At 47.8% G+C, this 26,739-nt stretch overlaps 2 protein-coding genes across 2 annotated transcripts; both read right to left on the bottom strand.

Annotated features, from left to right (window-relative positions):
• Positions 1-1,388: 1,388 nt before the first annotated feature.
• Positions 1,389-9,798, bottom strand: SLC35A2 (solute carrier family 35 member A2). The gene is made up of 4 exons (XM_053370572.1): positions 9,667-9,798; positions 6,858-7,040; positions 5,391-5,542; positions 1,389-4,042 (listed from the first exon to the last, which is right to left on the bottom strand). Exons 1-4 carry the CDS (start codon positions 9,722-9,724, stop codon positions 3,302-3,304), a joined length of 1,134 nt encoding a protein of 377 aa, XP_053226547.1. The 5' UTR covers positions 9,725-9,798; the 3' UTR covers positions 1,389-3,301.
• Positions 9,799-18,251: 8,453 nt separating this feature from the next.
• Positions 18,252-26,175, bottom strand: PIM2 (Pim-2 proto-oncogene, serine/threonine kinase). The gene is made up of 6 exons (XM_053371273.1): positions 25,960-26,175; positions 21,760-21,866; positions 21,128-21,178; positions 20,644-21,016; positions 19,740-19,916; positions 18,252-18,879 (listed from the first exon to the last, which is right to left on the bottom strand). The coding sequence occupies exons 1-6, from the start codon at positions 25,997-25,999 to the stop codon at positions 18,713-18,715; spliced, it is 915 nt and encodes a 304-aa protein (XP_053227248.1). The 5' UTR covers positions 26,000-26,175; the 3' UTR covers positions 18,252-18,712.
• Between the last annotated feature and the right edge of the window lie 564 nt (positions 26,176-26,739).

Genomic DNA, 26,739 nt, shown 5'->3' with positions numbered 1-26,739 from the left:
GGGAGAAGCTTTAGAGAAACATGTGGGTTCTCCATTCCTGATTTACTATCTGAGGAGGTTACAGAGCAAATAGAAGCAGCACCACAGCACCAAAGTCCTGCTTCCCATGGGCTTCTGGTTGGCCACCACCAAAACAGAAGGTTGGACTAGATTGGCCTTTGGCCTGATCCTGCAAAGCTCTTAGGCTCTTGTTCTACTAGGAACATAGAAAACTGCCTCATACCAAGTTAGGTCAACATGGCTTCTTGCTCAGTGAGGCAAGGGTCTTGCCCAGTCCTGCCTGGGAATGGCATTGGCGCTGGGACTGTCTGCATGCCAGCCATGTGCTATGGCCCTTTCGGCAATGAGATGTGTGTTGTAGGAGCATCAAGATGCATCCCAGAGAGTGAATTTCTAGAGAAGTGGGGAGGACTGAAATCTGAAGACTAGCATTTCATATTTATATACATATTTTTAAAAGACATCCCTAAATCTCTCTCCGGAAAACAATCCTTTATCAAGGACAGGTACCAGAAACCAGGGCCTCTCCCAGATAAAAAGGGGTGACTGGAGGCTACGCAAGTAGTTGGTGTGCAGACTATTTCTGGGACTGGGCACAGCTCTGCTATTTGCGCAAACTAAGCCAAACTCTGACACAGAGATATGGCACTACCTTATGGCTGTAATTTATCATGTTGTGTCCCTAGATTTTACTAAATAAAATGTCAGACCCCGAGCACTGAAATATTTAGCCAATTAGAAACATTTGTTTAAAGGGGTGTTCCAAATTTATCAGGCAGGTCTTTTAATTTAGAAAACCTAACTATTTAATAGAAGTAGTTCGAAAAACCAGGGCCCGATTAGAAGGTCCCAGATTAGAAGAGACATCTCCCCTTATTTTTCTTACACACAGGAGGAAAGGTCTCTTCTAAGATGAGGTCTACTGAGATATGTGCATGCATCATCTTAAATGAAAACGATGTCCTCTTCCAGAGCTATTTATTAAGAATGCAACCATATTTAGCTTTACTTGAGCAACCATGAATCCATTTAATCAGCAGGCAGACCCCTATTTCTTCCTAAACCCAGCTGTGGCTTTTGGTTGTGGCTACTTTATGTTGTCAGGGGAAAGCATCACGAACCCAAACAGCTTTTATTACTTTCCGTGTTCCAAGGCTAAATCCCTGCACTGAAAAAGGGTTGTTCTCCACATCCTGGCTCAAAATCAAGCCTTGACCCCTTGTCTACCTTAAGGCTGACCCAGAGCCCCAATCCAATGAAGATCCTCCCCCCCCCCGCACCCCAAATACCACCCCAAGCGCCTTCCAGTGTTAATAGGGTTAGACATGCAGTGAGTGAGGCAAAGGTCTGCCCTTTCCGAGGCTTCCTCAATCATTAAGCAATACGGCTAAATAAATACACTCTCTTTATTCATCTGTGGTTCATGTACATTGGCAAACGGTACAGGCTTTTTTTCTGTAAAAAAAGCAGGATTCATAGAAAATGATCAGCAATCTAAAAACCTTATATATATATATACACATACCATGTTACTTTTGATTATCTTCCCACCCCAACACAAAACCTGACTGATACGCCTGACGCCAAAAACCCCTTTCTAGGTTTAGTGACCCCCACAAAACATCGCTCCAGCCAGAACAGAATGCGTAAGGATTCTTATAAAGGCAGCTGCTCTCCCACCAACCCTCCATGAGCAGAGCTGGGGAAAGTGAGGCACCAAAATGGACACAGCTGCCACCACCCGAGTCCCCCAGTGCCCCCCGCTCCTCCATGGCTTAACCCTTCAGGCTCCAGTTTGCATAACTCTGTGATCCACCAAGCTGAGCACAGCCCACCAAACACGTATGACAGCTCATGAGGGGATCTACGACCTGCTTTGGCTGCTTGCCTGGAACCGTAAAACTAGCAGCCCTCAAATGCATGGCTGCACTACAGTCAGTGGGCCTTACACTGTGCAGGCTGCCGAGCTAGCGAGGAATCCTGGTTGCAATTTAGACCCACCCAATGTTCTACGCTGAAGGGTATGAAAGAATCTGAATGGTGCCGATTTTCAGCTTTCTGCCCCACCCCTAGTGGCAGCCATTGGATTCCAGAGTATCTGGCGTTCAAGTCTTGGGTTCCCAGGTACCTCCATTGAGCCACAGCATAAGGCAAGTGTTGATGAAGATTTCCCACCTCCCATCTGTGCAAGTCAGTCCTCTGTGCACTGTCAACAAGGGACATCCCTGTCCCATCACCCCCCACAACTGCTGCTACTTCAAGCATTAAATGAGACAAGCAGATTGCAGTTTGGTTCTGCAGTGTCTTCCACAGGAAAATCTTCATTAGTAAGTAGTGATTCATGCTCCCCCTCCATTTACCCAGTGATCCTCAAAGACTATAGACACTAAATACATGCTGAGGGCAGGAAATAATTAAGGTTGCCTAGAACCCAGCTCCAGTCCTGTAGTTCCAACTATCCACCCAGAGCTACAGAAAGAAGAGAACCAGGGCTCCTAGCAGCCCCCTCCCTCACTACTAACTTCCCATCCGGTTCCCCTCTCCTCTCAATTTTTCTCACTTCACAAACATACAAGTTCTGCCACTCTCACTCTCCCACAAGCACACACACTCAGAACGCTTCTCATTTAATTTTCATCTACTACAGTAGATTAACTTAACAGATTCCCAGTGGCCAGTGGTAAGCAAGCAAAATCCTACCACTTCAAAGGTGGCGTTTTTAAAAACGACACTAAAAAACCCAAAATAACCCAGAACATTTGTATGCTCCACAATGGCAGATGAGGTCTCCTTCCACCCTTCTCTGCTTATGCACAGCACGTGATCTCCACAGCAACATACACATCCCCTTCAGTGGCTGTCTGGGATCCTTCGTTCAGAGTGTTCATACAAAAATACACCTCTTTGTGAATTTGCTCCCTGCTGACCAAACAAGAGGGAGTTTTGTGGGTCTCAAGGCAAAGGACCCAGGTGATTCCAAAGCAGCTTTTGCCCTTCAGCTGCTTCTGTTGGTGGGGCAGGGATTGTCCCCAGACAGGCATAGTGGAGAAACAGACAGAACATTTAAGAGTCAGGGAGAAGCTGGAGAAGTTGAGTTGGCAATGGAAGAAGTGGGATGGGGGCGGCGTGGAAGAGAGTGGGTGAGTGGTCAGCACAAAGTTAGGGGGGGGCAGAAGAAGAGATGAGCACGAGGCAGGAGAGAATCAGAGGCGGGACAGGTTTAAATTGAAGGGGGAGGACAAGTGTTGTGGAAACTTCACAAGAAACCAAAAACAGGTATGGAGGATGTGCTCTTTTCTTCTCAATTGACCAACACTGACTTGGACAGGAAGCCATCTGTAGTCACAGAAGGAAGTTCCTTGCTCTGTGCTGCGTGGCCCTGATGCTCTGTAGCTGTCCCCGCTAAGGAGCGGCTGGCCAAAGGTCCCTTGGGCAAGCTGTATAGATAGACAGCCCCTATGACCAGCCCTGCTCCTAGAGCAAAGAGCAGGTTGAGGTGGAAGTCAAAGAGGTAGATGGAAGCCACAGTGGACACTACGATGGAGAAGGAGGTGGCAAAGCCCTTGAGGATGTTGTCAGCATATTTCACCACCACAGCCACCAGCAGGCCGCCAAAAGCTTGGTTCAGGATCACTCCCCACACAAGCGGGGTGTAGCCAAAGAAGAATCCACGCTCAGCCACGGCTGCCCCCTCTGTGGACCACAGCCCCAACAGCCCCAGCAAGGTTCCGAAGATGCCTAGTTGGACGTTACGTAGCCAGACGGAGGCTGCGCTGCCCTTGAGGATCTTTTCAAAATAGACTCCGGCAAAGCCAGATGAGAGGCATGATACCACCACGGCCACAAGCCCCACCATGTAGTTCTGTTGCATTCCCTGGCCTCCAGGGGGTGATCTGCCCCCTGCCTGCTGCTGCTCCACTTGGACAATGGCCACACCGACAAAAAGGAGCACAAGGGACAGCCACTGGAGACGGGACAGGCTCTTGCGGAGCATCAGCACAGAGAAGACAGCTGTGGTGAGGATCTTCAGTTGGTAGGTGACCTGAGAAAGGCAGTGCAGTTTAGTAGGCATCCCAACATGCCGTGCGATAGGAGAACGTCCAGCCAGGGAGGGACCAACAGCAAAGGCCCAACCCCTATTCTCTAGATAGGTTCACATTGTTACTAAAACAGAAAACGGCCTCCAATGCAGTACTGCAGTTTAGTGCCCCGATTCCGTTTCAGATCATACCCTGTTCTCCACATAACAAATTCAGCCAAGGTCTCAAACGGTGTGGCACTGGTTTAACCAGTTCACAATGAACTCACTTTAACCCCTGAAAGCCAATGAAGTGGTAGAGGCTCAGAATCACATACCCAGGAGTGTGCATACCGCAATTCCATGGAAGTAGAGACAGAGCGCATAAATACAAGCCTTTACGACTGTGGGAACAATGAGAAGAAGTGGGCGATACCTGCTAAGTTCTAAGAACCCAGAAGGACAGTTTGCTCTTTCCCCTAACAGAACCAGAATTATACAAAATAGTTTTGTTTGGTTTTGTTTTTTAATGAAGAATTTCCCACATTTATAAAAATGCTGAATTGGTTAATTGGCATAATTTAACCAGATGAAATAGGGATGCGGGTGGCGCTGTGGGTAAAACCTCAGCGCCTAGGACTTGCCGATCGTCAGGTCGGCGGTTCGAATCCCCGCGGCGGGGTGCGCTCCCATTGCTCGGTCCCAGCGCCTGCCAACCTAGCAGTTCGAAAGCACCTCCGGGTGCAAGTAGATAAATAGGGACCGCTTACTAGCGGGAAGGTAAACGGCGTTTCCGTGTGCTGCGCTGGCTCGCCAGATGCAGCTTGTCACGCTGGCCACGTGACCCGGAAGTGTCTGCGGACAGCGCTGGCCCCCGGCCTCTTAAGTGAGATGGGCACACAACCCTAGAGTCGGACACGACTGGCCCGTACGGGCAAGGGTACCTTTACCTTTAACCAGATGAAATAATCCTGCTTTTCTGCGCACAGAATATGCAGGGTTCCTCTGTCCACCAGAGAATAGAATAACTGCCAATGAACAGCTGTCTATGGCTCTCACCTAGTCTATGGATAGGGGTGTACTATTAACCAAGCCTTGGAAAATAAAACTATAGGTGTGGTCCCACACAGCAGCGGACATTTCTGGATGCCTCCACATGACTTCACTAAGACCTGCTGCAGGAGCTCTAAGGAATTATTGTAACACATCTCAGGATAGCCACCCCTCATGGCTTCATTCAACATTGTGGGGGTGGGAGGAACAGGATGTGCATATCTATATAAAGCGGGTGAATGAAAGTGAGTAGAGCACCCTCTTCAGAATAACCTGCAAGGGAGGACCTAAGACTTGGGTCCCAGAGCTGGTGTCTCACCTGGAAGGTGGCTGCAGGCAGGTTGGAGATGGCCACATATTGGAGGTTGTTTTGGAGGGTGTAAATGAGAGAAGGCACTGCGAGTTTGAGTGTGTCCATATACTGCACCACAATCGAGTCATACAAGGAAGCAGCAAACTGTTTCAGGTTACCTGGGAAAGGAGAGACAGACAAAGAGACCACTGTCTTGGTTGGAAATAAATGTTGTTGTTTTTAACAAGGTTCATTATTTGTAACTGACAAGGGATGGAAGAGACTGTAATGATGGCTCAGCAGAGCGCCCACCAAGCTCTCTCTTATGTGAGTCAACATACAAAAGGAATCCTTTACTTTCTAGTCTGAACAGCAACAGAGGCGTTGGCATTCCATGCACCTGCCTCATGGTGAGCACACAGTTATGAGAGCCAGTGTGGTGTAGTGGTTCAGAGCGGTGGACTCGTAATCTGGGGAACCGGGTTCACGTCTCCAGTCCTCCACATGCAGCTGCTGGGTGACCTTGGGCCAGTCACACTTCTTTGAAGTCTCTCAGCCCCACTCACCTCACAGAGTGTTTGTTGTGGGGGAGGAAGGGAAAGGAGATTGTTAGCCGCTTTGAGACTCCTGAAGGGGAGTGAAAGGCAGGATATCAAATCCAAACTCTTCTTCTTCTATGAGCCTAGTGCTACTATTCACCTGGCGGGGGGAAGAGTACAAAGTACTACTTTCCCAAGGCCTTGGCTGAGGTAGAAGCATCTGCTGAAGTTTATAATGGGCTGGATGGTAGAAATCCCTAGAAGTGAATGGGCCTGTGCAAGTTTGGCAGGTAGCAGCCTGGGCACCAATCCCTAGACTACAATGTGCAAAACGGAGTAGGCATTAGAGCATAAGAATTTACACAGCTGGTCATCCCATCTGATCTCAACATTTTGTCTACCAATAGAGGCTTCAGGGAAGTTCACAAGCGGACCCTGAAAGCAATAGCTAACACCCTATTGACAATCCCCTCAGGCAGCGTGAGATAATAGCCAGAGATCTTCCAACTAATCTCTTTATAAAGGAATTGATGCTAGTGGCTACCCCCGCATCTTAGAGCTATCAGTTCTGTAGGTTAATTATACAATGTGTGACTAATGACTTCCTTTTACTTCAAATCTAAGGCCTATTAATTTAAGTGGATGGTTGAATTTTTGTTTTTTGATAGAGGGGGAAAATAAGTGAGAGAGAGTGTGTGTGTAAATACTATCATGCATTTATATTTACAGCAATAGCATTATGGTCACAGAGCGCCAAGTCCAGAGGCAAGACAGAGCAAGGACAATTAAATTAAATAAATCACTGACAACAGGAGAGATTCAAGTTTTCCAAACTAGCCACTAGCCTTCACCAAAGCAAAAGCTCAATGATCCACCCAGCAAGAACACAGGCTAATGCGCTGGGAATGGAGGATTTCTGCAAGGTTTCCGTCTTCTGAGGCACAGTAGTTCCCACCTTTTTTCTGAATGAAGATGAGCAGCAGGCAGGTGACTCCCTTAAGGATTTCAGCCATAACCACAGCGGAAGTGGCAAAGAAGCGGTCCCCAGGCAGCGTGCGCACATAGCGGATACTGAGGATGAGGGAGGCATTCTGAACCACCAAGACAGCTAAGCTGATGTACTTCAACCGTCTGTTACCTGGGGGGGAAAAAGTAGGGATCAGCTCAGTATTACACCCTGCAGCGGAAAGCTGTGATAAGCAACTACCAAACCAAGGCTTGAACAACGGAGACACATGTTTGGGGAACCACACCTATTCCTATAACAAAGCTGGGGATGTCCAAGGAAGAACACAGAAAACCCCACACAATGAGAGCAACCTGAGTTCTCCAGGGCCGAGTCCATCAGTGACCACAGAGGCAGGCATGAGTAACTGGAAGCCCAAGGGTTACATCCAGACTGCCCAAGTTTTAGCAGACTCCCCACTGCAGTTGTCCACCCTGTGGCGACAACCCACTTTGGGAGATGGGGGAAAGGGAAGCCCTAGCCCACCAGCCTCCATCTCCTCAGAAAGTGATCCTCTCATACAACTAGTTGCTGACAAGAGCACTAAAGTCTTGGCACACTAAGCCCTTGTTTGAAACAAGCCGGGTACTGGCAAACATGAACTTAGTGTGGGTGCTTTCTATGTGGTAGGGGTGCAGGGGGGACTCCTTTATCAAACATTTAAACAAAACAGAGGGATGTATAAGGACGCCCCAGACTCGTGGAAATCCATGGAATAATGTCCTAAGGCAGCAATGTCCAACAGGTCATTCGCGATCGACAGGTTGATCACAGAATGATCACGGTTGATTGTGGGCTCCCTTTGGATTGGTGGATGTAAAAAGAATTGTGTTGGACCCCCCCACCATTATTGTTTTGTCCGTAAAATGGGTGGTCGTTACTGATAATAAACTAGTCGATTTTTTTTTAGCAGTTTATGTCTTTCCTCCCAAAAAAGCAGCTCAGCAAGTTTATCCTTCTCTTTAAAAAGCTTACCCAAAAACTCAACAACTTTGGTATCCATGCCCCCCACCCCCGTAAAAAAAGCTCAACAACTTTGCTTCCCGCCCCCCTCCAATGACAATGGGTAGATCACTGCCAGTTGTTTTATGCTGGAAGAAGATTGCAGCCTCTAGGGAGTTGGACGTGCCTCTCCTAAGACATCTAAGGTGGTAGAGAATGCGATGCATTAGGGGATGACTAACAAAAATGGTAAAGTAACACAGTGGTCTCAAGTTTTATAGTTGATGTTTTAACTTTTACTGTTGGTACTGAAGTTGATGTACTTTGTAAAGTTGGAAATAAATAAATAAATAAATAAATAGTGAAAAAAGGTAAATGTGAATTAAAATAAAGGGCCTGGAGATTTTTAGGATGAAGGCAAGTCCTGCATTTATGAGAGTTAATCGTTTCCTGCACCAACTGCTGCTGGAGGCTCACCTGATCACCTTGGCTGCTGGCATCAAAGGAGAATGGAATTACTACCATTGAGTATTAGATAAACTTCCTGGCTGAGCAAAATCCCACCCCTCTTGCAATACTTCACATCTACTAATCCAGGTCTCAGAGCTCCAGTGGCATGTGAAAGGTCAGGGTTTTCCACCCCCCTGTTCTGACGCACAAACCGGATCCTAGAGATCCGCCTGCCCTCTGCTTGGCTCAGCAAACAATATCTTGCACCTGCCATGGGAGACACGCGCAGACCTAGCAGGAAGTGAGGACAGGAAAATGGCACAGCCACAGCTTGCTGAACTACATTCCTATGAACAGCAAAGTGTAGCCACCTGATTCCTGAAAGAGAAAATCAAACAGCAAGAAGCCTAATACAAGCAATGGAAATAGTTACAATAAACAGCTGTGCAGGCATTCCCCATCTCAGTTCCTGGAGTCACCTATGACGTCCTAATAGGACTGCAGAACTAACTGTTAAGAATAACAGCCGTAAAGGAGTATAATGCAGGCTGGCTTTGTTCAGCAACCCACCTCCCACAGGGGATAGGCATGGCAATGATGACGACTTCCTACCGTTTATCCCCAAAATCTGGTAGTCAGAGGTATAATTCCTTTGAAAACGAAGGCGGAACTTTTACACATCATCAGTTACCACTTGGTAAGCCAGCCTTCCAGACCTTCTTTTTGCTAGTAGCTATTACCATTTCTATCCATTCTGATCACAAATCCTCCATCACACTAGAAACTGTTATCAAAATTGTGATGAAATACACTCTCCTGGCCCCCTAAGCTTCCCTTTAATATTTCTTTGAGCTCTCCCTCTCTCTTTTAAAGGGGGGATTTGTAGCGTAACATGGGGACAGACTTTCCTACAGGGATTCACACTTCCAGGATCTCCAACCGAAATGGCTAAAATACTCCTCCTCTGTGCACTAAAATTCACCCTCGACCAGTTGCAGAGAAGGACAGCATAGCATTCTTTCCTTGTTGCTCACCAGCAGCCGTGTGTGTTTGTGTGTATTATATATACATATATATGTATATATGTATATTAGGGCTAGCTCTCCCTCTCTCTCTGGCTAGCCCAGTATATGTCTCTCTCTCTCTCTCTCCTTATAGAAATACCAATGTCTCTCTCATATATACATACATATTCGTATTATCGGGAGAGGCATCTATATATCGAACTGTCTGTATGATACACGTAGAGAGAGACTACGTGTCTCAAAGGGACTCCTGCCCCCCCTTATCCGCCTGCCCTCCCGCAGCCCAGCCCCACGGCAGCTTGCGGGGCGTTGAGGCGAGGGGGATGCGGCGCAACTCTCACCTCCTGCGGCCACCGGGCTCCCGCCGCCGCTGCTCCCCGACCCCCCAGCCGCTGCCATGGTGGCAACCGCCGGGCAACCGAGTTCCCCCGCCGCAGCCGGCACTTCCGCATCCCAGCGTCCCGACGCACTTCCGCTTCCGAGGAGCGGGGCGGGTAGTGCAGAAAGGCCATAGAGAGGGGCTGCGAGGGAGCGGGCAGAGCGGCCCTTCTCCTTCCGGAGGACTCCGCGGCTGGAGGAAGGAGGCGGGACCGCCCGCTGAGAACCATAGAGTCATAAAACCATAGAGTTGGAAGGGACACCCGGGGGTCATCGAGTCTGACCTCCCGCACAGCTGGAATCTCAGCGAAAGCATCCCTGACCCAACATCTGATCAAAAACCTCCAAAGAAGGAGAGCCCACAGCCTCCCGAGTTCCAGATGTTTGATTCATAGCTGTCAACTTTTCCCTTTTCTTGCGAGGAATCCTATTCGGAATAAGGGAATTTCCTTTAAAAAAGGGAAACGTTGACAGCTATGGGTCAGAATCTCCTTTCTTGTAACTTGAAGCCATTGGTTCGGGTCCTGCCTTCCAGAGCGGGAGAAAACCAAAAAAAATATGGCATATAAACCTTGTGAAATAAAAGAATTGGGGGGGCCCTCCAGCTGTTTTCCCTTCCACTCCCCCAGTCCTGTTACCGCTTTCAACTTCGCAGTCCCCTTCCCATCACACACAAGACTGCATTTCCTTAAAAGCAAACAGAAAAATACAAGAAGGTCATCTATTCATTTATTTCACTGCATTTATTTCACCCCACCTTCCCCCACACCCAGAGCTCAAGGGCGCATGCGTGGTTCTCCCCCTTCTCATTTAACCCCCACAACAACCCTGCGAGGTAATTAGTCTGAGAGGCAGGGACTGGTCCACAGGGTCACACCCAGTAAGCTTCATGGACTGTTGTTGTTGTTTAGTCGTGTCCGACTCTTCATGACCGCCTGGACCAGAGCACAACAGGCACTCCTGTCTTCCACTGCCTCCCGCAGTTTGGTCAAACTCATGCTGGTAGCTTCAAGAACACCATCCAACCATCTCATCCTCTGTCGTCCCCTTCTCCTTGTGCCCTCCATCTTTCCCAATGTGATAGGAATTTTATGGTCTTAGATATATGGCAACATTCATAACCACACGTACATAGATCAGCACAGGAAAGCCAACCTGGAACCATTTTGATTCCTAGACTGAGCAAATGTTTCTCTGCATGGTCAAAATGGAAAAGCCTCCCCATTGTCTCTTCCTTCACAAATCCTGTCTTAATCTGTGTTTGAATAAGGGTGTGAGCCTTATCATTACAAAAGACTGCCCAGGCTCCCCAAGAAATCCAATCAAGTAACCTGCCAGACAGGAAATAAACAAAGCGACAGGAGAAAACAACATGCAAATGTTCTGTTTTAGACCGCCTTTTCTGAGGGGTGGTCTTAGGTTACACCCCTTCTGTGATGAATGCATAATGTTTCTAGGGGTGGTCTGGATCTAGAGGATGGGAATTTCAAAAGTCTTTACAAGCCCTTGCACAGCATTTTTTGGGGGTCCTCCTCCTTTCCTGCGAGTGAGGGGAGCACCATGTTGCAACAGATCAATAAAGATCAAGCTTACTAGCTGCTTTGCTTCTCAATATTCTCTGGTTGGCCTCTGTTATTTTCTCCTACCAATAGGGAACCTATGTAAGGACTCTATATGGGCTCTTGGATACCCCATAAGGGAAAAGGGCATATTTTTATTTACAACACCAACATCAGGGTCTTTTCCAGGGAGTCTTCTCTTATCATGAGGTGGCCAAAGTCTTGGAGCCTCAGCTTCAGGATCTGTCCTTCCAGTGAGCACTCAGGGCTGATTTCCTTCAGAATGGAGAGGTTTGATCTTCTTGCAGTCCATGGGACTCTCAAGAGTCTCCTCCAGCACCAGAATTCAAAAGCATCCATTCTTCGGCGATCAGCCTTCTTTATGGTCCAGCTCTCACTTCCATACATCACTACTGGGAAAATCATGGCTTTAATTATACAGACCTTTGTTGGCAAGGTGATGTCTCCTTTTTAAGATCCTGTCTAGGTTTGTCATTGCTTTTCTCCCAAGAAGCAGGCGTCTTTTAATTTCGTGTCACCATCTGCAGTGATCATGGAGCCCAAGAAAGTAAAATCTCTCACTGCCTCCATTTCTTCCCCTTCTATTTGCCAGGAGATGATGGGGGATTTAAACCCTGGCTCTCCCAAATCTTTTTTTAATATTGATATCTGTAGAAAAAACCTGCTCCTTTCCCTTATGGGGTACCCAAGAGCCCATATAGAGTCCTTTTGTAGGTTCTCTATTGGTAGGAGAGAATAACAGAGGCCAACCAGAGAATATTGACAAGCAAAGCAGCTAGTAAGCCTGATCTTTATTAACTGTTGCAACAGGGTGCTCACCCCACAAGCAGGAGAGAGGAAGAGGACCCTGAGCCATACTCGCAAGCCCTTATATGTATAGACATTTTAAATTGCCCGCCCTGGAGTTCAAGACCACCCCCCAGAAACATCATACATACATCACAGAAATCTGAGTGCTTTGTTTATCTCTTGTCTGGCAAGTTACCTGATTGCATTATCTGGGTTTTGGCCACTCTTTTGTTATTATAACTACTTAATTCCTGAATCTAGGTCACAGGTCACAGGCTCACACCCTCTTCATATCTTGAATGTGCCCTTAAGACAGGATTTGTGAGGACAGGATTTGTGAGGAAAGAGACAATGGGGAGGTTTCCCACTTTGACCTTGCAGAGAAGTATTTGAGGTCAATTTGTTCAGGACCTTTTCTGTGGGGTTTCAGACATGTGGTTTATGTATACAGTTATGAACATTTATTTATTATTATATATGACCTTAAAATTATTATAACAATATATAATATTTTTTATTAAATTTTCTGAATTACAATTTCAAATAAACATTTTACAAACTTTAAAGTATTCAATGACTTCCCTTCTTCTCTTTCCACGGTTCATTTTTCATATCCTATATCCCTGCATATTTTACTATAACCATTCAAATCAATTTTCCACTTTTACATCCATCAAGCATTACCAGTATTTACTCTGTTTAATTTATCCTCATGCTGCCAGTGTTTTCAGCTGTACACAGTTATTTTCCATATATTCAATAAATGTTTTCCAATCTTCTTCAGACCTATGTTCTTCTTGCTCTCTTATTCTATATGCTAAATCTGCAAATTGTGCATATTCTGTCAACTTAAGTTGCCAATCCTCTTTAGTTGGGTCCTTGCTCACTTTCCATTTTGGGGCTAAGAAAATTGGGTACGGTACATAAATAACCTTTTCTGACACCTGGGGATTTCAGTCTGGGTTATCCCCAGCAAAAAGAACTATGGTTTTTTTGGGAAAGTAATTTTAAACATTTTTTTCAGTTCATTATAGATCATTTCCCAATACTCTTTTAGCAAAGGCAAAAGTGCCAAATGCTTTGAATCTGCTCCAAAACACAATTCTTAGAAGCTAAGCTGGTGTGTACACTGCAGTTGAGGAATGGTAGCACGAGGTCAGAAGGATGTTGCTGTGGTTTAAGCAGCAGAGGGAAAACAGCTCTTAGAGGCAAGAATGCTTTCTTCAAAATATGGAAGTCTGGTCTAAATAAGCTTATACCAAGAACAAACTTACTTGGTTTGTAAGGTACTACTGGACAATTTTTTAATTTTTTTATATATTTCGACTGTGTCAGACCAACATGGCTACCTGCCTGAATCTGGTCTAAATAAGTAGAACAGAAAGGAATACAAACTTTGGAAAGAAATAAAAAAGATTCTGAGGAATACATTGCTAAAAACAATGGAACAGTGTACATCACATGGAGGATAAAGCAAGCTTGTTTTCTCCTGCTCCAGAGGGTAGGATGCAAACCAAGGTACAAGAAAGGGGATTCCAACTAAACATCAAGAATAACTTTCTGACAGTAAAAACAAAATTTTTTTTTCCTTCCAGTAGCACCTTAAAGACCAACTAAGTTAGTTCTTGGTATGAGCTTTCGTGTGCATGCACACTTCTTCAGATACACTTGAAACAGAAGTTGCCAGATCCCTCTATATAGTGAGAAGGTGGGGAGGGGTATTACTCAGAAGGGTGGTGGGAATGGGTGATTGGCAGATAGCTGTGATGAGCCTGTTGACAACTCTTAACGACTGCAATAGGTCTTACAGGAAAAAGCAAGGGGTGAGAAGGTGAAAAATGGCTTTGTCATGTATAATGAGATAAGAATCCAATGTCTTTGTTCAGACCAGGTCTCTCCATGGTTTTAAGTTTGGTAATGAGTTGCAATTCAGCAGCTTCTCTTTCCAGTCTATTTCTGAAATTCCTTTGTAGTAAAACAGCTACTTTGAGATCTTGTATAGAATGTCCTGGGAGATTGAAGTGTTCTCCTACTGGTTTCTCTGTCTTGTGATTCTTGATGTCCGATTTATGTCCGTTTATTCTTTGGCGTAAGGTTTGGCCTGTTTGTCCAATATAGAGAGCTGAAGGACACTGTTGGCATTTGATGGCATATACAATGTTAGACGATGAGCAATTAAATAGTCCCGAGATGGTATGTGTGATGTTGTTGGGGCCAGTAATGGTGTTGTCCGGGTGTATGTGGCAGCAAAGTTGGCATCTGGGTTTATTGCAGGCTCTGGTGCCAGTGTCCGTGTTACGTCTGGTTGTAGTATTATTGTGGGTTAGGAGTTGTTTAAGATTGGGTGGCTGTCTGTAGGCAATGAAAGGTCTTCCTCCCAGAGCTTGAGAAAGAGAACTATCATTGTCCAGGAGAGGTTGTAAATACCCCTCTACCCACCTTCTCCCCACCTTCTCACTATATAGAAGGATCTGGCAACTTCTGTTTCAGTGTATGTATCTGAAGAAGTGTGCATGCACACGAAAGCTCATACCAAGAACTAACTTAGTTGGTCTTTAAGGTGCTACTGGAAGGGGAAAAAAATTTTGTTTTGACTATGGCAGACCAACACGGCTACCTATCTGTTTCTGACAGTAAGAGCTGTTGGAAGGTGGAACAAGACTCCCTCTGGAGGCTGTGGACTCCCTCTCCTTCCTTGGAGGTTCTTAAGCATAGGTTGGGTGGCATGCTTTAGAATCACGACTCTATGATTCTAAGAAGTTATTTAAATACATTAATAGGGGACCAGCAAAGGAGGTGGGTGAACTCTTGGATGCCAATAACAACTACAGAATCTTATGATACCATACTTATAGCATATTCCTATGCATGACGTTGGGGAATGCATTGCAAATTTATGCAAGCTTCATTAAGTACAAACCCCCAAATCTGGGATCCCCTTGAATCTGGTGCCAAAGTTTTTGCAGCATAAAACCTATGTTTTGCAGCGCCCCAAAAATGGAGTAATTGATACATCAAACAGGGATTCATAGTTACCATCCAAAAACCAAACATCATCCAATTCACTCCAAACCGGTGCCAACGTTTGGCAACGTTGCAACGAAAACCCTGCATTTTGCAGCCACTCACAAATGAAGCAATAGACCATGGGTCGGCAAACTAAGGTCTGGGGGCCGGATGCGGCCCAATCGCTTTCTAAATCTGGCCTGCGGACAGTCCGGGAATCAGTGTGTTTTTACACGGGTGGCGCTGTGGGTAAAAGCCTCAGCGCCTAGGGCTTGCCGATCGAAAGGTCGGCGGTTCGAATCCCCGCGGCGGGGTGCGCTCCCGTTGCTCGGTCCCAGCGCCTGCCAACCTAGCAGTTCGAAAGCACCTCCGGGTGCAAGTAGATAAATAGGGACCACTTTCTAGCGGGAAGGTAAATGGCGTTTCCGTGTGCGGCTCTGGCTCGCCAGAGCAGCGATGTCATGCTGGCCACGTGACCCGGAAGTGTCTTCGGACAGCGCTGGCCCCTGGCCTCTTAAGTGAGATGGGCGCACAACCCCAGAGTCTGTCAAGACTGGCCCGTACGGGCAGGGGTACCTTTATCTTTACCTTTATGTGTGCTTTTATTTAAAATGCATCTCTGGGTTATTTGTGGGGCATAGGAATTCGTTCATTTCCTCCCCCAAAATATAGTCCAGCTCCCCAAAGGTCTTAGGGACAGTGGACTGGCCCCCTGGTGAAAAAGTTTGCTGACCCCTGCAATAGACCCTCAAACCAGGGAGTCCCAGGGTCACCCAAAACCCCAAAGTTTTCCGATTCACTCCAAACCAGTGCCAAAGTTTGGCAAAGGTTTGGCAGCGTTCTGCAGCAAAAACCCTGGGTTTTCCAGTGCACCAAAAACAGAGCAATGTTGGGTTTATGGGTGACCCTGTTTGACAGTCTATTGCTCCATTTGTGGGGTGCTGCAAAATGTGGGGGTTTTGCAGTAAAACTTTTGCCAAGGTTTGCCGCCAGTTTGGGGTCGATTGGACAATGTTGGGTTTTTGGGTGTTAACTACGACCCCCGGTTTGATGTATCAATTACTCCATTTGTGGAGTGATGCAAAACACAGGGATTTTGCTGCAAAACAACTGCAAAACTTTGGCACCGGTTTTAATGAGATACCAGATTTTTGGGTTCGTAGTTAAGACCCGGTGAACTCAATGGGGCTTACTTCAGAGTAGGCTTGTATAGGATTGTACTGCAATGTATATACTTCGGCATAAGCTTTCATGGACTAGAATCCACTTAAACAGGTTTAGGCTGACATTTGCTGAAATTTACACAGTGACTTTACTGTGCTGTGATGAGACATCAGTTTTTCCCCCAGTTAGTCCTCTCTGAACCTTCCTTAAACCTTGGGGTTTCTGCCGCCCAGTTCCCTTGTCCTGCTGCTCATTCCTAAGGGTTAGAACTTCCTACACAGGATGTTGCAACCGGAAAGGCGAGGGCAGGTACACAAAACAAGCACACAGGTGACAAGCGAATGGCGCAGGTCTTGTCAGGGTGTGGCCGGCAAATGTGTGCTTGGGCGGGCAAGCAAACAGTCAAGTGACGCTAGTATCAGTTGTGCGTCACATCCCAAACTTACATCCCTGAGGGCGGGATTTACAGGAACTTGCCTTGCTAATTTCATAAACAGGGTATTTTTTCCTGGCATTGGAATGTTCCTTTTCTAGCAAAAGGAGTGGCACTTCAGGAGAAGGCAGCAGCTGTTATGCATTCAGAAGGTGCCAGGTTCATTCCCCAATAGCAACCCCAGGTAGGGCTGCCTGAAAACCTCAACAGTGGCTGCCAGTCCGTGTAGACAATAATGAGCTAGATTGACAAATGGCCAATAATGTACAAAGGCAGCTTCCTATATCCCACTCATGTCAGCCCTGGGTCGAGTAGTGCAAGATTGTAATTTTTCTTAAACCCCAAAAGTATGAAGGGAAAGACAGGAGGAAATTGCTACCATACAAATGTTGGGAAGAGGTATGGAAGGGAATCTCTGAAATAATAATAGGTATCTGTTATTACACTTAATATGTGAATCACTTATAATTCTTCTACTGGCAGCTGCTTTTCTGACCATTTCATTTGCTCAAGAAAATGCAAATGTGAGTGCTCACTGGAAGGACAGATCCTGAAGCTGAGGCTCTAAGACTTTGGCCACCTCATGAGAAGAGAAGACTCCCTGGAAAAGACCCTGATGTTGGGAAAGATGGAGGGCACAAGGAGAAGGGGACGACAGACATGGTTGGACAGTGTTCTCAAAGCTACCAGCATGAGTTTGACCAAATTGCGGGAGGCAGTGGAAGACAGGAGTGCCTGGTGTGCTCTGGTCCAGGGGGTCACGAAGAGTCGGACACGACTAAATGACTAAACAACAACAAACATAGCAGATGTGCACCATAAACTCGCCATATGCTGGAGACATCGCATGACATCACGTCATGTCCATCGGTCAAATTTGGCCTGCAAGACCTTATAAAACTCTGGCCTGTATAGACCAAAATCTTCCCCCATCATCTCCACTTCATGCCAGCTTTGAGAGTTTGGATCAATAGGCTTCATTTTAATTAGGGTTGCCATATTTCAGGAAGTAAAATTCCGGACATAAAAGTTGTTGAGCTTTATTCACCTCCCCAAAAAGGCACTTCCTGCTTCTGTTGGTAAAATTCCAAACATTTTGCCAATTTCCCGAAATTCCCCCCAGGCGCTATTTTCGCCGCTTTAATCCCAGACATGTCTGGGAAATTCCAGATATATGGCAACCCTACATATTATTAATATATAGAAGTTTCAGGTGCTGTAATAGTGGAATATGGTTTTGGCTTATCAACCACCTTCTCAGTCTCCATTGTGAGGTCAGTTATAGAACAAGAAGACAAAGGAGTTTTGTCTCCAGAACAATTACGATACCTCAAAGTGACTAATGCAGTTATGGGGACAGTGCGCCGTTTGGGGGTTATGGTCCAACCCTGTTGGAATTGGGACAGGCACATTCAAGCCTTTGTTTTGCATTTGTGACATCTGAGTGTTAAATGTAGGATAGACTTTAGGGAGAGAAATCTAATATATGGTTTGACTTCCACATTACAGACGTTGCAAGCCTCCCATATGTAAATGCAGTCAGACAAAACAGCCCTTCACCTGAAATGAGCAAGGATTGACTTTTACAAAATAATTTTTATTAAATAGATTTCCATTCAGATTTCATTGAGTGAAATTTATCTGCAAACATTTCCTTTTTAAAAATTAGCACACACACACACACGATAGGGCAGCAAAAACCTACCCCAGAATCCTTTTCTTCCGAAAGGCTGAAAAATTGCAATACACAAGTATTTACATGTACAATTACGTCTGATTGCTGGGCAGGCCCAGAATTCAAACATCCTTTGGGCAGCTGAGAGGACTTTGAACTCCGAAATCTGAATTCTCTACCCAGTTGTGGCTCTAGACAAGAGGGAAACTCTTTAACACGCACACATACACACACCTGTAGAACCAGGTTAACTCTTTCTCAGCCAGTGACCAAGCCTGGCTGCCTGAGGTTCAGCGGTAGCAAATTAGCACCACCTCCCCATCGCAGAAGGGGAGGAGAGAAGAGAAGAGGTATTAAGTCTCTCAGCCGCTGCTGTTGCAAACTGTGGCCCGAGGGCTTGCTAGGCTCTGCAGTTCTTCAGGCTGAAGAAGAGGGTCAAGCTTTAGCCAGGAGTGCGACAGCACTTGTTCCAGCGTTGGCCGTTCAGAAGGTTCCAGAGATAAGCACCATCGGATTAGATCTTGGCAGTCTGGGAAAGTAGAAGAACCAACATTACAAGGATATACAGGAGCCTTGGCTTGCAAAGGCATTCCGCCACCCTGCGCCAGTTAGGCCTTTGTACACTGTAATCTGAATTTGAGATTGCAGGGATTCAATCCTAAGTGAAGGATTTACCAATTTGAGAAACTGAGGATGAAATTCCTTGTTTTAAAAGGTACACACCCACCCATCTCCCAAAGTCACTAGTCCTTAAGGCTGTGGATAGGTAGAAATGGGGTATAAACTTTTAAAAGGTAAAGGGACCCCTGGCCATTAGGTCCAGTCATGGCCGACTCTGGGGTTGTGGCGCTCATCTCGCTCTATAGGTTGAGGGAGCCGGCGTACAGCTTCCGGGTCATGTGGCCAGCATGACTAAGCCGCTTTTGGCAAACCAGAGCAGCACACGGAAACGCCGTTTACCTTCCCACCAGAGTGGTACCTATTTATCTACTTGCACTTTGACGTGCTTTTGAACTGCTAGGTTGGCAGGAGCTGGGACCGAGCAATGGGAGCTCACTCCATTGTGGGGATTCGAACCACCAACCTTCTGATTGGCAAGCCCTAGGCTCTGTGGTTTAACCCACAGTGCCACCCGTGTCCATATGAACTTTTAGGCACAAGGTAAAAATGAAGGAGATGGGGAATCTTGAACCGTTTAGGATTTTTTTTTCTTCCTACGTGGCTTACAAGAAAATCATATCAAGAGCCACCCAGGTCCTTCTCAAAGGGTAAATGGCCCTGTGGTTGAGAGGCCGGATCAGCACGAGTAGGGTAAATGTAAGAACCATTTCAAATTCAACTCCTTGTTGGGTTTATAACTATATCTCCTCAGTTTGCAGACACACTCACCAGCAGAGACAGGGGTGCGGAACTCCACAGTTGCAGCCAGAATCTCCTCGTCCCGTTCAAAAGGGATATCGCCACACACCATGTCATAAAGCAGGATCCCCAATGACCAGACCGTGGCTGGCAGGGCATGGTACTGCTGGGATTCCACCCACTCTGGTGGGCTGTACACACGGGTACCTGAGATGGTGAGAGAAGCCAACAGGTTACCAATCGTTCCAAGCCTAAGATACATTCATTTTTTAAAAAAACACCCCCTCTAAATATTGCATTTAAAACAACTTAAAAGACCACTTCTATAGAAATTAAAGCAGAAAAAAATAGAAAGAGTGTGTTTAAAAATAAAATAAACCCAGCAACGCCGATAGAACAACAAGGGATCAAGTAACAAATAAACAGAACCAGATTCTGAAAGACAATCTTGGCAATAATTTTGCCTAGTGAGCTTTGGCTGAACAAGACAGCCTTTGTCGGTTTCCTGAAACTCACCAGATTTAGTAAGACTGGCATTTCTAAGCCATAAAAACAGTGCCATGACTGAGAAGTCCCTGCTTTAGAGAAAGTGGGCTGTAAGGTGGACCCTTGCAGAAGGCCTACTGAGCAGATCTTCATGCAGGAGCTGGCTTTGTGGGTTTCTTAAACCTCCAATTACTGGGACTTCAAATAACTCATAACGAACAAGTAAACACCTCAAAGCAAGCTCAGAAGTTAGACACCCTGTGTTCTAGACCAGGATCCTAACCATCTCCAAGGGGATGAAAGTACCCTGGGAAGTAGAACTGAGAAGTAAATTCCCCTGTTTTGATATGGCCTCTCAGCAGTTGCAGCTCCCAGCTTTCCACTGCCAGAGCCCTTAGGTCTCACTTCCCTCCAAGGTGGAAAAACGTTCCAATGCCTTGACACTCACCATCAAACTCTGTGTAGGCAGAATCCCTCAGAAAAGCACCAGAACCAAAGTCAATCAGTTTGAGGTTGCCGGTGCGCAAATCCACCAGGATGTTCTCGTCCTTGATGTCCCGATGTACCACCCCCTTTTCGTGGCAGTGGCGAGCGGCTTCCACCACCTGGCGGAAGAACTGGCGGCAGAGTTTCTCAGGGAGGGGGCCCTGCTCAGTCACATAGTCAAAGAGATCCTGGCAGTTCTCAGGCCTCTCCAGGACGAGGAAAAAGCCTTCGGGGCCTTCATACCAGTCCAGGAGGCGAATCACGCCCCGGTGGCCAGATCCTGAGCACACGAGCTTCATCAGCGCCACTTCCAGAGGCACCATTGCCCCGTTAGGCTGCAAAAGGAAGACAAAGAATAAACTAAGTACAAGGAGTTCTGGAATAACTAAGGAGTCAACAGAATGTTGCTTCAGTACGGAAGGTGAACGCTTTTCGAACAAACTCACCAGCTCTGCCCAGTGTGAAACTTTATTCCTGGCAACATGCTTGATTGCAACCTATGGGAGAAAACACAAGAGAGATGAGAGCCTAAATCACACCACTTTTAAACCCCCTCCACCCACAGAGACTGAAGCAGGACTTTCACTATATCAGGACTGCAGACTTTCTCTTTTAGCAACATTCCTCGAACCTCTGGGTGGAATTCAACGTAACACTAAGGAGATTGTCTTAGCACAGGCATTTCTGCTGACCCAACAGAATGATATTCCCTTTCCTCCTCCCCACTCCGTGTTCTGGGGATCCCCCATTCACCAGGGCTCAGCAAGGTTTACCTTGCCTGGCCCGGTTCACTCCAGTGGAAATCACTCTGTGGGCCTGAGAATGAGCACCCGCGATTTCTGGCATCTGCGCAGATGCGATTTCTGGCACCATGGAAGCGAGTCCCCGTTCCGTGCTGGTTTAGCTGGGCAAGTGGGCAGTTCGGTTTGGGGGCCGGTTAAATGACCCCCATGGGCTGCTTGTGGCCCATGGGCCTTAGGTTGCTGACCCCTGCCATGCGCTGTTGCAAGCTCACACTTGCTGCTGCATCACGTGCGAAGTGCTCCTTCCAGCAGCCATTCCCATCACAAAGTCTCACCTGCAGTCCATCAGCAATCCTGTGTCCAGCGTAGACCATCCCAAAGCCGCCTTTGCCCAGCAAGCTGCCTTGCTTATATAGAGCTTCAAAGGATTCTTTGTCTTTACCTAGAGAGAAAAGAGTAGACGACAAAGTTACTGGGGCTGGATTCACACTGGGACGTTGCTGTAGCTGTTTCACCATGACAGCACTATGCTAGGCTTCTGTTCATTCTTGCTCCAACCAGTGCTCCAGATCCAGCAACAGTTCTGATGGCTCCTACAGTGGCACTGCCAGGGCAGGACTCTGGGGCAGACAGCAGGGCCCCGACTAAGCAGAAGGACCCTCAAATAAAACAGGGTCTGCTTACCACACCACTAAATTGGAGGGAGGAAAGTGAGGCCCACATGAGCATCTAGAGAAAGACTCCCTCCTGTCAATCCATTGAGGCCAGGGGCTAAAACGAATGCACTGCATCACTGCCTCCAAGAAGAATTTGAGTTCAAGAACACTGCAAATGGCTCCCAAATTCAGAGCGACTCCTCCAAACTTCTCAAGCAGAGGAGAAAGATAGACCCCCACCAGGGATGGGGCACCTGTGGCCCTGCAGGTGTTGCTGGACTCCAACTCCCATCATCCTCAGCCATTCGCTATACAGGTTGGGGTTGATGAGAGCTGTAGTCCAGCAACACCTGCAGGGCCACAGGTGCCCCCGTCTTGCAAGAAGTGAAGCTTTCCTAATTTCTGCATCTCCGGGCCTGAGAAAGGCTTGCCTGTCTATCTCCTGCCCGCTGTACAGCTGCTATGAAGAAAACGTAAGAGAAGATTGCTGGATCAGGTCCATGGCCTTCAAGTCCAACATGCTGCTCTCACAGTGCCCAAACAAATGCCTCTGGGAAACCTAAACACAAGAGCACTCTCCCCACTTGCAGTTTCCAGAAATTAAAGAAGAGCTCTGCCATTTATTTAACTGCATGAAAGGATTTTGGCATCCCTAACGTCAGACCGTTTGGTCCTAAAGGCACTGGAGTGAAGGGGTTAGGGAGGAAGTGAAGAAGATGGGCAGGCAGTAGCCAAATTTTCTGAGGCTTTAGATCAGGCATCCCCAACCTTTGGCCCTCCAGATGTTTTGGCCTACAACTCCCATGATCCCTAGCTAACAGGACCAGTGGTCAGGGATGATGGGAATTGTAGTCCAAAACATCTGGAGGGCCGAAAGTTGGGGGTGCCTGCTTTAGATCCTCACTTCTCATGCTTTAAACACAGGACAACTCAGTAAATGACAAAGCCGCCCAGAGCCTTGCATGTGACTCACAGGAAGGACAGCTGCTCTCCTGCCCATCAGAGACCGGCTTCCCCAGCCTGGCAGCTGGTGCAACTGGACTTCCTGGTTGACTGCCTCTTAGCCCAGCTTTAATACAAACAAGAAGTGGGAGGAAAGAGAGAGCGAGAGCTGCAGGCTAAGATCCTTGGGTGTGTTGTGGCCAACTCTTTTTTTATGAATGGAGGTTCCTTGCCTTGAAGTCAATGGGCAAAGTTTTTTTTCCAGGAAGGAGGTGCATGCAGCAATGGAGGAAGGCTGTCCCTGACCACATTTTGCTTGCTGCAAAACTATTACAGGAACAGTTTGCCAGAAGAGCCTGATGGATGAGGCCAATGGCAAATTAACTCCAGCATCTTGCTGTCAAGGTGGCCCGCCAGATGCTTGCCAGAAGCATGCAAGCAGGAGGAGCTGAGCACAACAGCGCTCCGCCTGCATTTTGCGCGCTTGGAATGCAAGAGGAGATGGAGGAGGCTTCCCATTACAAAGGGCTTAAAAGGCACAAGAGTCCCTTCAGGAAGCAAAGAATTAGCAACTCCAACTAGGTCACATTCAGCTGCGCTTCTTTCGCTTGAGGCAAAAGCCCATCCCGCAGATAGCATGAGAAAGGAGTTCGTTTGTTAGGCAGATGGGGCGAGGTGAGAATCCAGGATGTTTGCCTGATGATTCACCAATGGGAGGTAAAGGTTAGGAGGTTGTTTCTGGGAAATCCTCTGTTTTTGAATGAGTTATCAGGGGAGGAGATATCCCTCCAGGGGATGGAGGGGGGGGAGGCGTGTCTGAACCAGGGGAAAAGAAAGAGCAGTAGGCAATTTGGAAAAAGAGAGTTTCCATCTAGCTGGAGGTAATGCAACCTCTTTGCTGAACTCATGCTCTGCTCGCATGTGTTTGTAAATAAAGCAAGCATGACAAAGATGCCGCACATCTCATCTAACAGGAATCCAAACCAGCCACGGCTGCATACCGCGGAGTTTCTCACTGGCGTGGGAGAGCAGGGATGCTTAACGAGTTTGTGAACTGACTCGCCCTTTCTCGCGCGCACTTTATTCGGTGGGGGGCAGCAGAGAGTCGCCCTCGCCGCTTCCAGGCATTTCGCCACCCAGGCTGCTTCTCCGACCTTCCCTCTGCGTCGCCTGCCCGCTTTCCTTGTGCTGTGTGCACCAGGTTAGGGGGCACGCGAGGTAACCAGACGCCGCGGGAATAGCGGGTCCCTCTGCCTAAAACCATCGTGCAAAAGAAGGATCCTTGGGTTTTTCCAAGGAGAAAGGGAGGCAGAAAAGGGGCGCATCTGTGGAACATCACTTCATTTCTCCCCTCCCATAACTCCCATTTATTATAGAGATCATTATGTTGTAAATTGGAAGGGGCGTCGCGGGGTCATCTAGTCCAAGTGCAGGAATATTTTGCCCAACACGGGGCTCGAACTCACAACATTAAGAGTCTCATGCTCTCCCAACCGAGCTATTCCAGGCTTTAAGGCATTGCACACCCCTGTTTCCCCAGTGCCCAAACCCCAGAGTTGCCTTAGGCGCACCCCTAACCCCAAGGTCAGGTGGACAGCAACTGGGGGAAAGGGCTTTCCGAGGTGGCGCCCACCTTTCCAAGGAACCGGCAGCCCTGTCGGAAAAGGGCGTCGAGAGGAATGAAGAAAGGAGGGGCGACTGGCGAGGAAGTGAGAGGGAGACGGACGAAGAACCAGGGCGATCTGCAGCAGAGAAAGAAAGCAGGTCTCCGCTACTACCGAAGCTTTCTGCCAAGGAACCCAACAGGGCAAAGAGACAGAAGAGAAAAATGCATAGAGATGCGCCCTATCCTGCAGCCACGAGCGAGAAGGCGCATCTTGCAGAGTTTCCCCTTTTCCTCCGCCTTACACCCACTGCGGGCGACCAAGTTTAGGATGGGAATGGAGTGGTCAAGGAGATTATTATTAATTAACACCAACCACTTCACTGGCTCTGCTCCTGCGCCTTTGGAAGCGTCCCAGCACCCAAAACTTTAGCAGGGGGAGGGTGCAAGAAAGAAAAGTTGGATAGGATCCCGTGCGTTGAAAAAGCGCATGAACTCTTCACGCATTAAGTTTTGGGGAGCACACGGACAGGGAGATGAGAGACAATGTGGTGTGGCGGTTAGAGTGCTGCACTAAGCCCTGGGAGACCGGGGTTCAAACCCCCAGACTCGGTCACTAAACTCGCTGGGTGACCTTGGGTCACTGCCTCAGCGTAACGGACGTACTTCGCAGAGTTGTTGCGGGGATAGCAAGCAGGAGTGCCAACTTGGCCCCGCGACCGTGGCGCCGAAATTTGTGAGTGCCCAGCTCCTTAATGGGGAATTTTGGGGATGCTCGGGCACCCAGGGAGTTGACACTTATGGTAGCAAGTATGGGGAGAAGTTATGTACCTCGCTTTGAGCAGCTTCCAGGAAAGGCGGGATATCAATGTAATGAATGAATGAATGAATAAATAAACACACACACACATATACAACTAGTGCACCCACGCGAGGCACATGCTTGCCGCGTTCAGATACATTTACATTTCAACAGCCAAGGACTGAAATAAAAGTTCCTGGTACTTTATTTATCGCAACTGCTTTGCAGAGGTACTGGGTACTCCATTTACAATAGGTTTGGCAACGTTATATATGTGTGTGTGTACACACAGCATGTGTGGGGAAACCCAGCCAGTTGGGCGGGGTATAAATAATAAAATATTATTATAGTATGTCTCTGAACACGACAAGCCGGTGCCTCGTATGTGCGCCCTAGGTAAGCCGGGTCTGGGGGGCAAGCAGCTAGTCCTCATCGAGCAAATCCGCGCCTCCAAACCCGACCCCACTCGAAGAGGCGCGCGAGCCTTGGAGGAAACCTCCACCAGCTGGGGAGACGGGCGCGCACGCCTTACCTGCGGAACTCCAAGCGACTTCGCTCCGCTCCGGGACCATCGTCCCCAGCAGGGCTGCCTCGTCCGCGATCTCGAGCCCGGACCGATGCCCGCAGAGGCGCAGGCGGCTCAAGCGCGGCTCAGGCGGGCGCCCCGACGCTGCATAGTTGCTCCAAGTGCTGAGCGCGCTTCTCCAGTTCCGTTCCGAAGCCGACTAGCCGACAACTCCTCTCTGCGCTTTTACGCACCCGGCCTTTCAGGCGGCTCGGCTTATTTGCATCTCTCGCCGCGGCGGCCAATGAAAGGTCTCCCTTTGGCCCTCTATGCAAATGAGCCGACGCAACTGGAGGGGCGGGAAGTGGAGTGCGGAGCCGGGCTGGGCTTTTCCTTTCCACGCGCGACCGGGAAAGATCAACTTGAGCCGCATGGACGTGGCGAGGATCCAAGGAGGCGCGTGTGCCTGGCAGCCTTGACCCTCCTCTTGGCCTTGAAGTGGGTTGGCTCCCACCCAAAGCCCCTGTGCGCTCACGGAATGGGAGCCCGGGAGGGCTTCAGGCTTTTTCAGTTATTTCATAAAATTTATATCCTGCTTGATTGCTTAACCCCCCCCCGAAAAACCCTCAAAGCAGTTTGCATTGTGCTGCCTTGGGGGAAAATCTGCTTTGCTTTCTTCTTCTAGGAACTCCAAGATTTCCACCCAGAGCAGATGCCGAAGGCACACAGTTGGGATTAAAAAGCAAAGTGCCTCTGAGCATATGCTGAGCCTGGGAACTGGGTTTCCAGTTCCCAGAACTGATCTGT

Source organism: Podarcis raffonei, chromosome 17, assembly GCF_027172205.1.
Source record: "Podarcis raffonei isolate rPodRaf1 chromosome 17, rPodRaf1.pri, whole genome shotgun sequence".
Classification (NCBI taxonomy): Eukaryota; Metazoa; Chordata; class Lepidosauria; order Squamata; family Lacertidae; genus Podarcis; species Podarcis raffonei.
The sequence above is the reverse complement of the archived record's forward strand: the minus strand, read 5'-3'. Positions and strand labels throughout refer to the sequence as shown.

Excerpts from the sequence above, each read along its gene's own strand:
- PIM2 (XM_053371273.1), bottom strand. The coding sequence starts at position 25,999 with ATGGTCCCGGAGCGGAGCGAAGTCGCTTGGAGTTCCGCAG. Across the intron at positions 21,867-25,959 it reads AGTCGCTTGGAGTTCCGCAG|GTAAAGACAAAGAATCCTTT; the intron begins GTAAGGCGTGCG and ends TTTTCTCTCTAG. Across the intron at positions 21,017-21,127 it reads TTTCACACTGGGCAGAGCTG|CCTAACGGGGCAATGGTGCC; the intron begins GTGAGTTTGTTC and ends TTCCTTTTGCAG.
- SLC35A2 (XM_053370572.1), bottom strand. The coding sequence starts at position 9,724 with ATGGCAGCGGCTGGGGGGTCGGGGAGCAGCGGCGGCGGGAGCCCGGTG. Across the intron at positions 7,041-9,666 it reads GAGCCCGGTGGCCGCAGGAG|GTAACAGACGGTTGAAGTAC; the intron begins GTGAGAGTTGCG and ends TTTCCCCCCCAG. Across the intron at positions 4,043-5,390 it reads TGCCTGCAGCCACCTTCCAG|GTCACCTACCAACTGAAGAT; the intron begins GTGAGACACCAG and ends TGCCTTTCTCAG.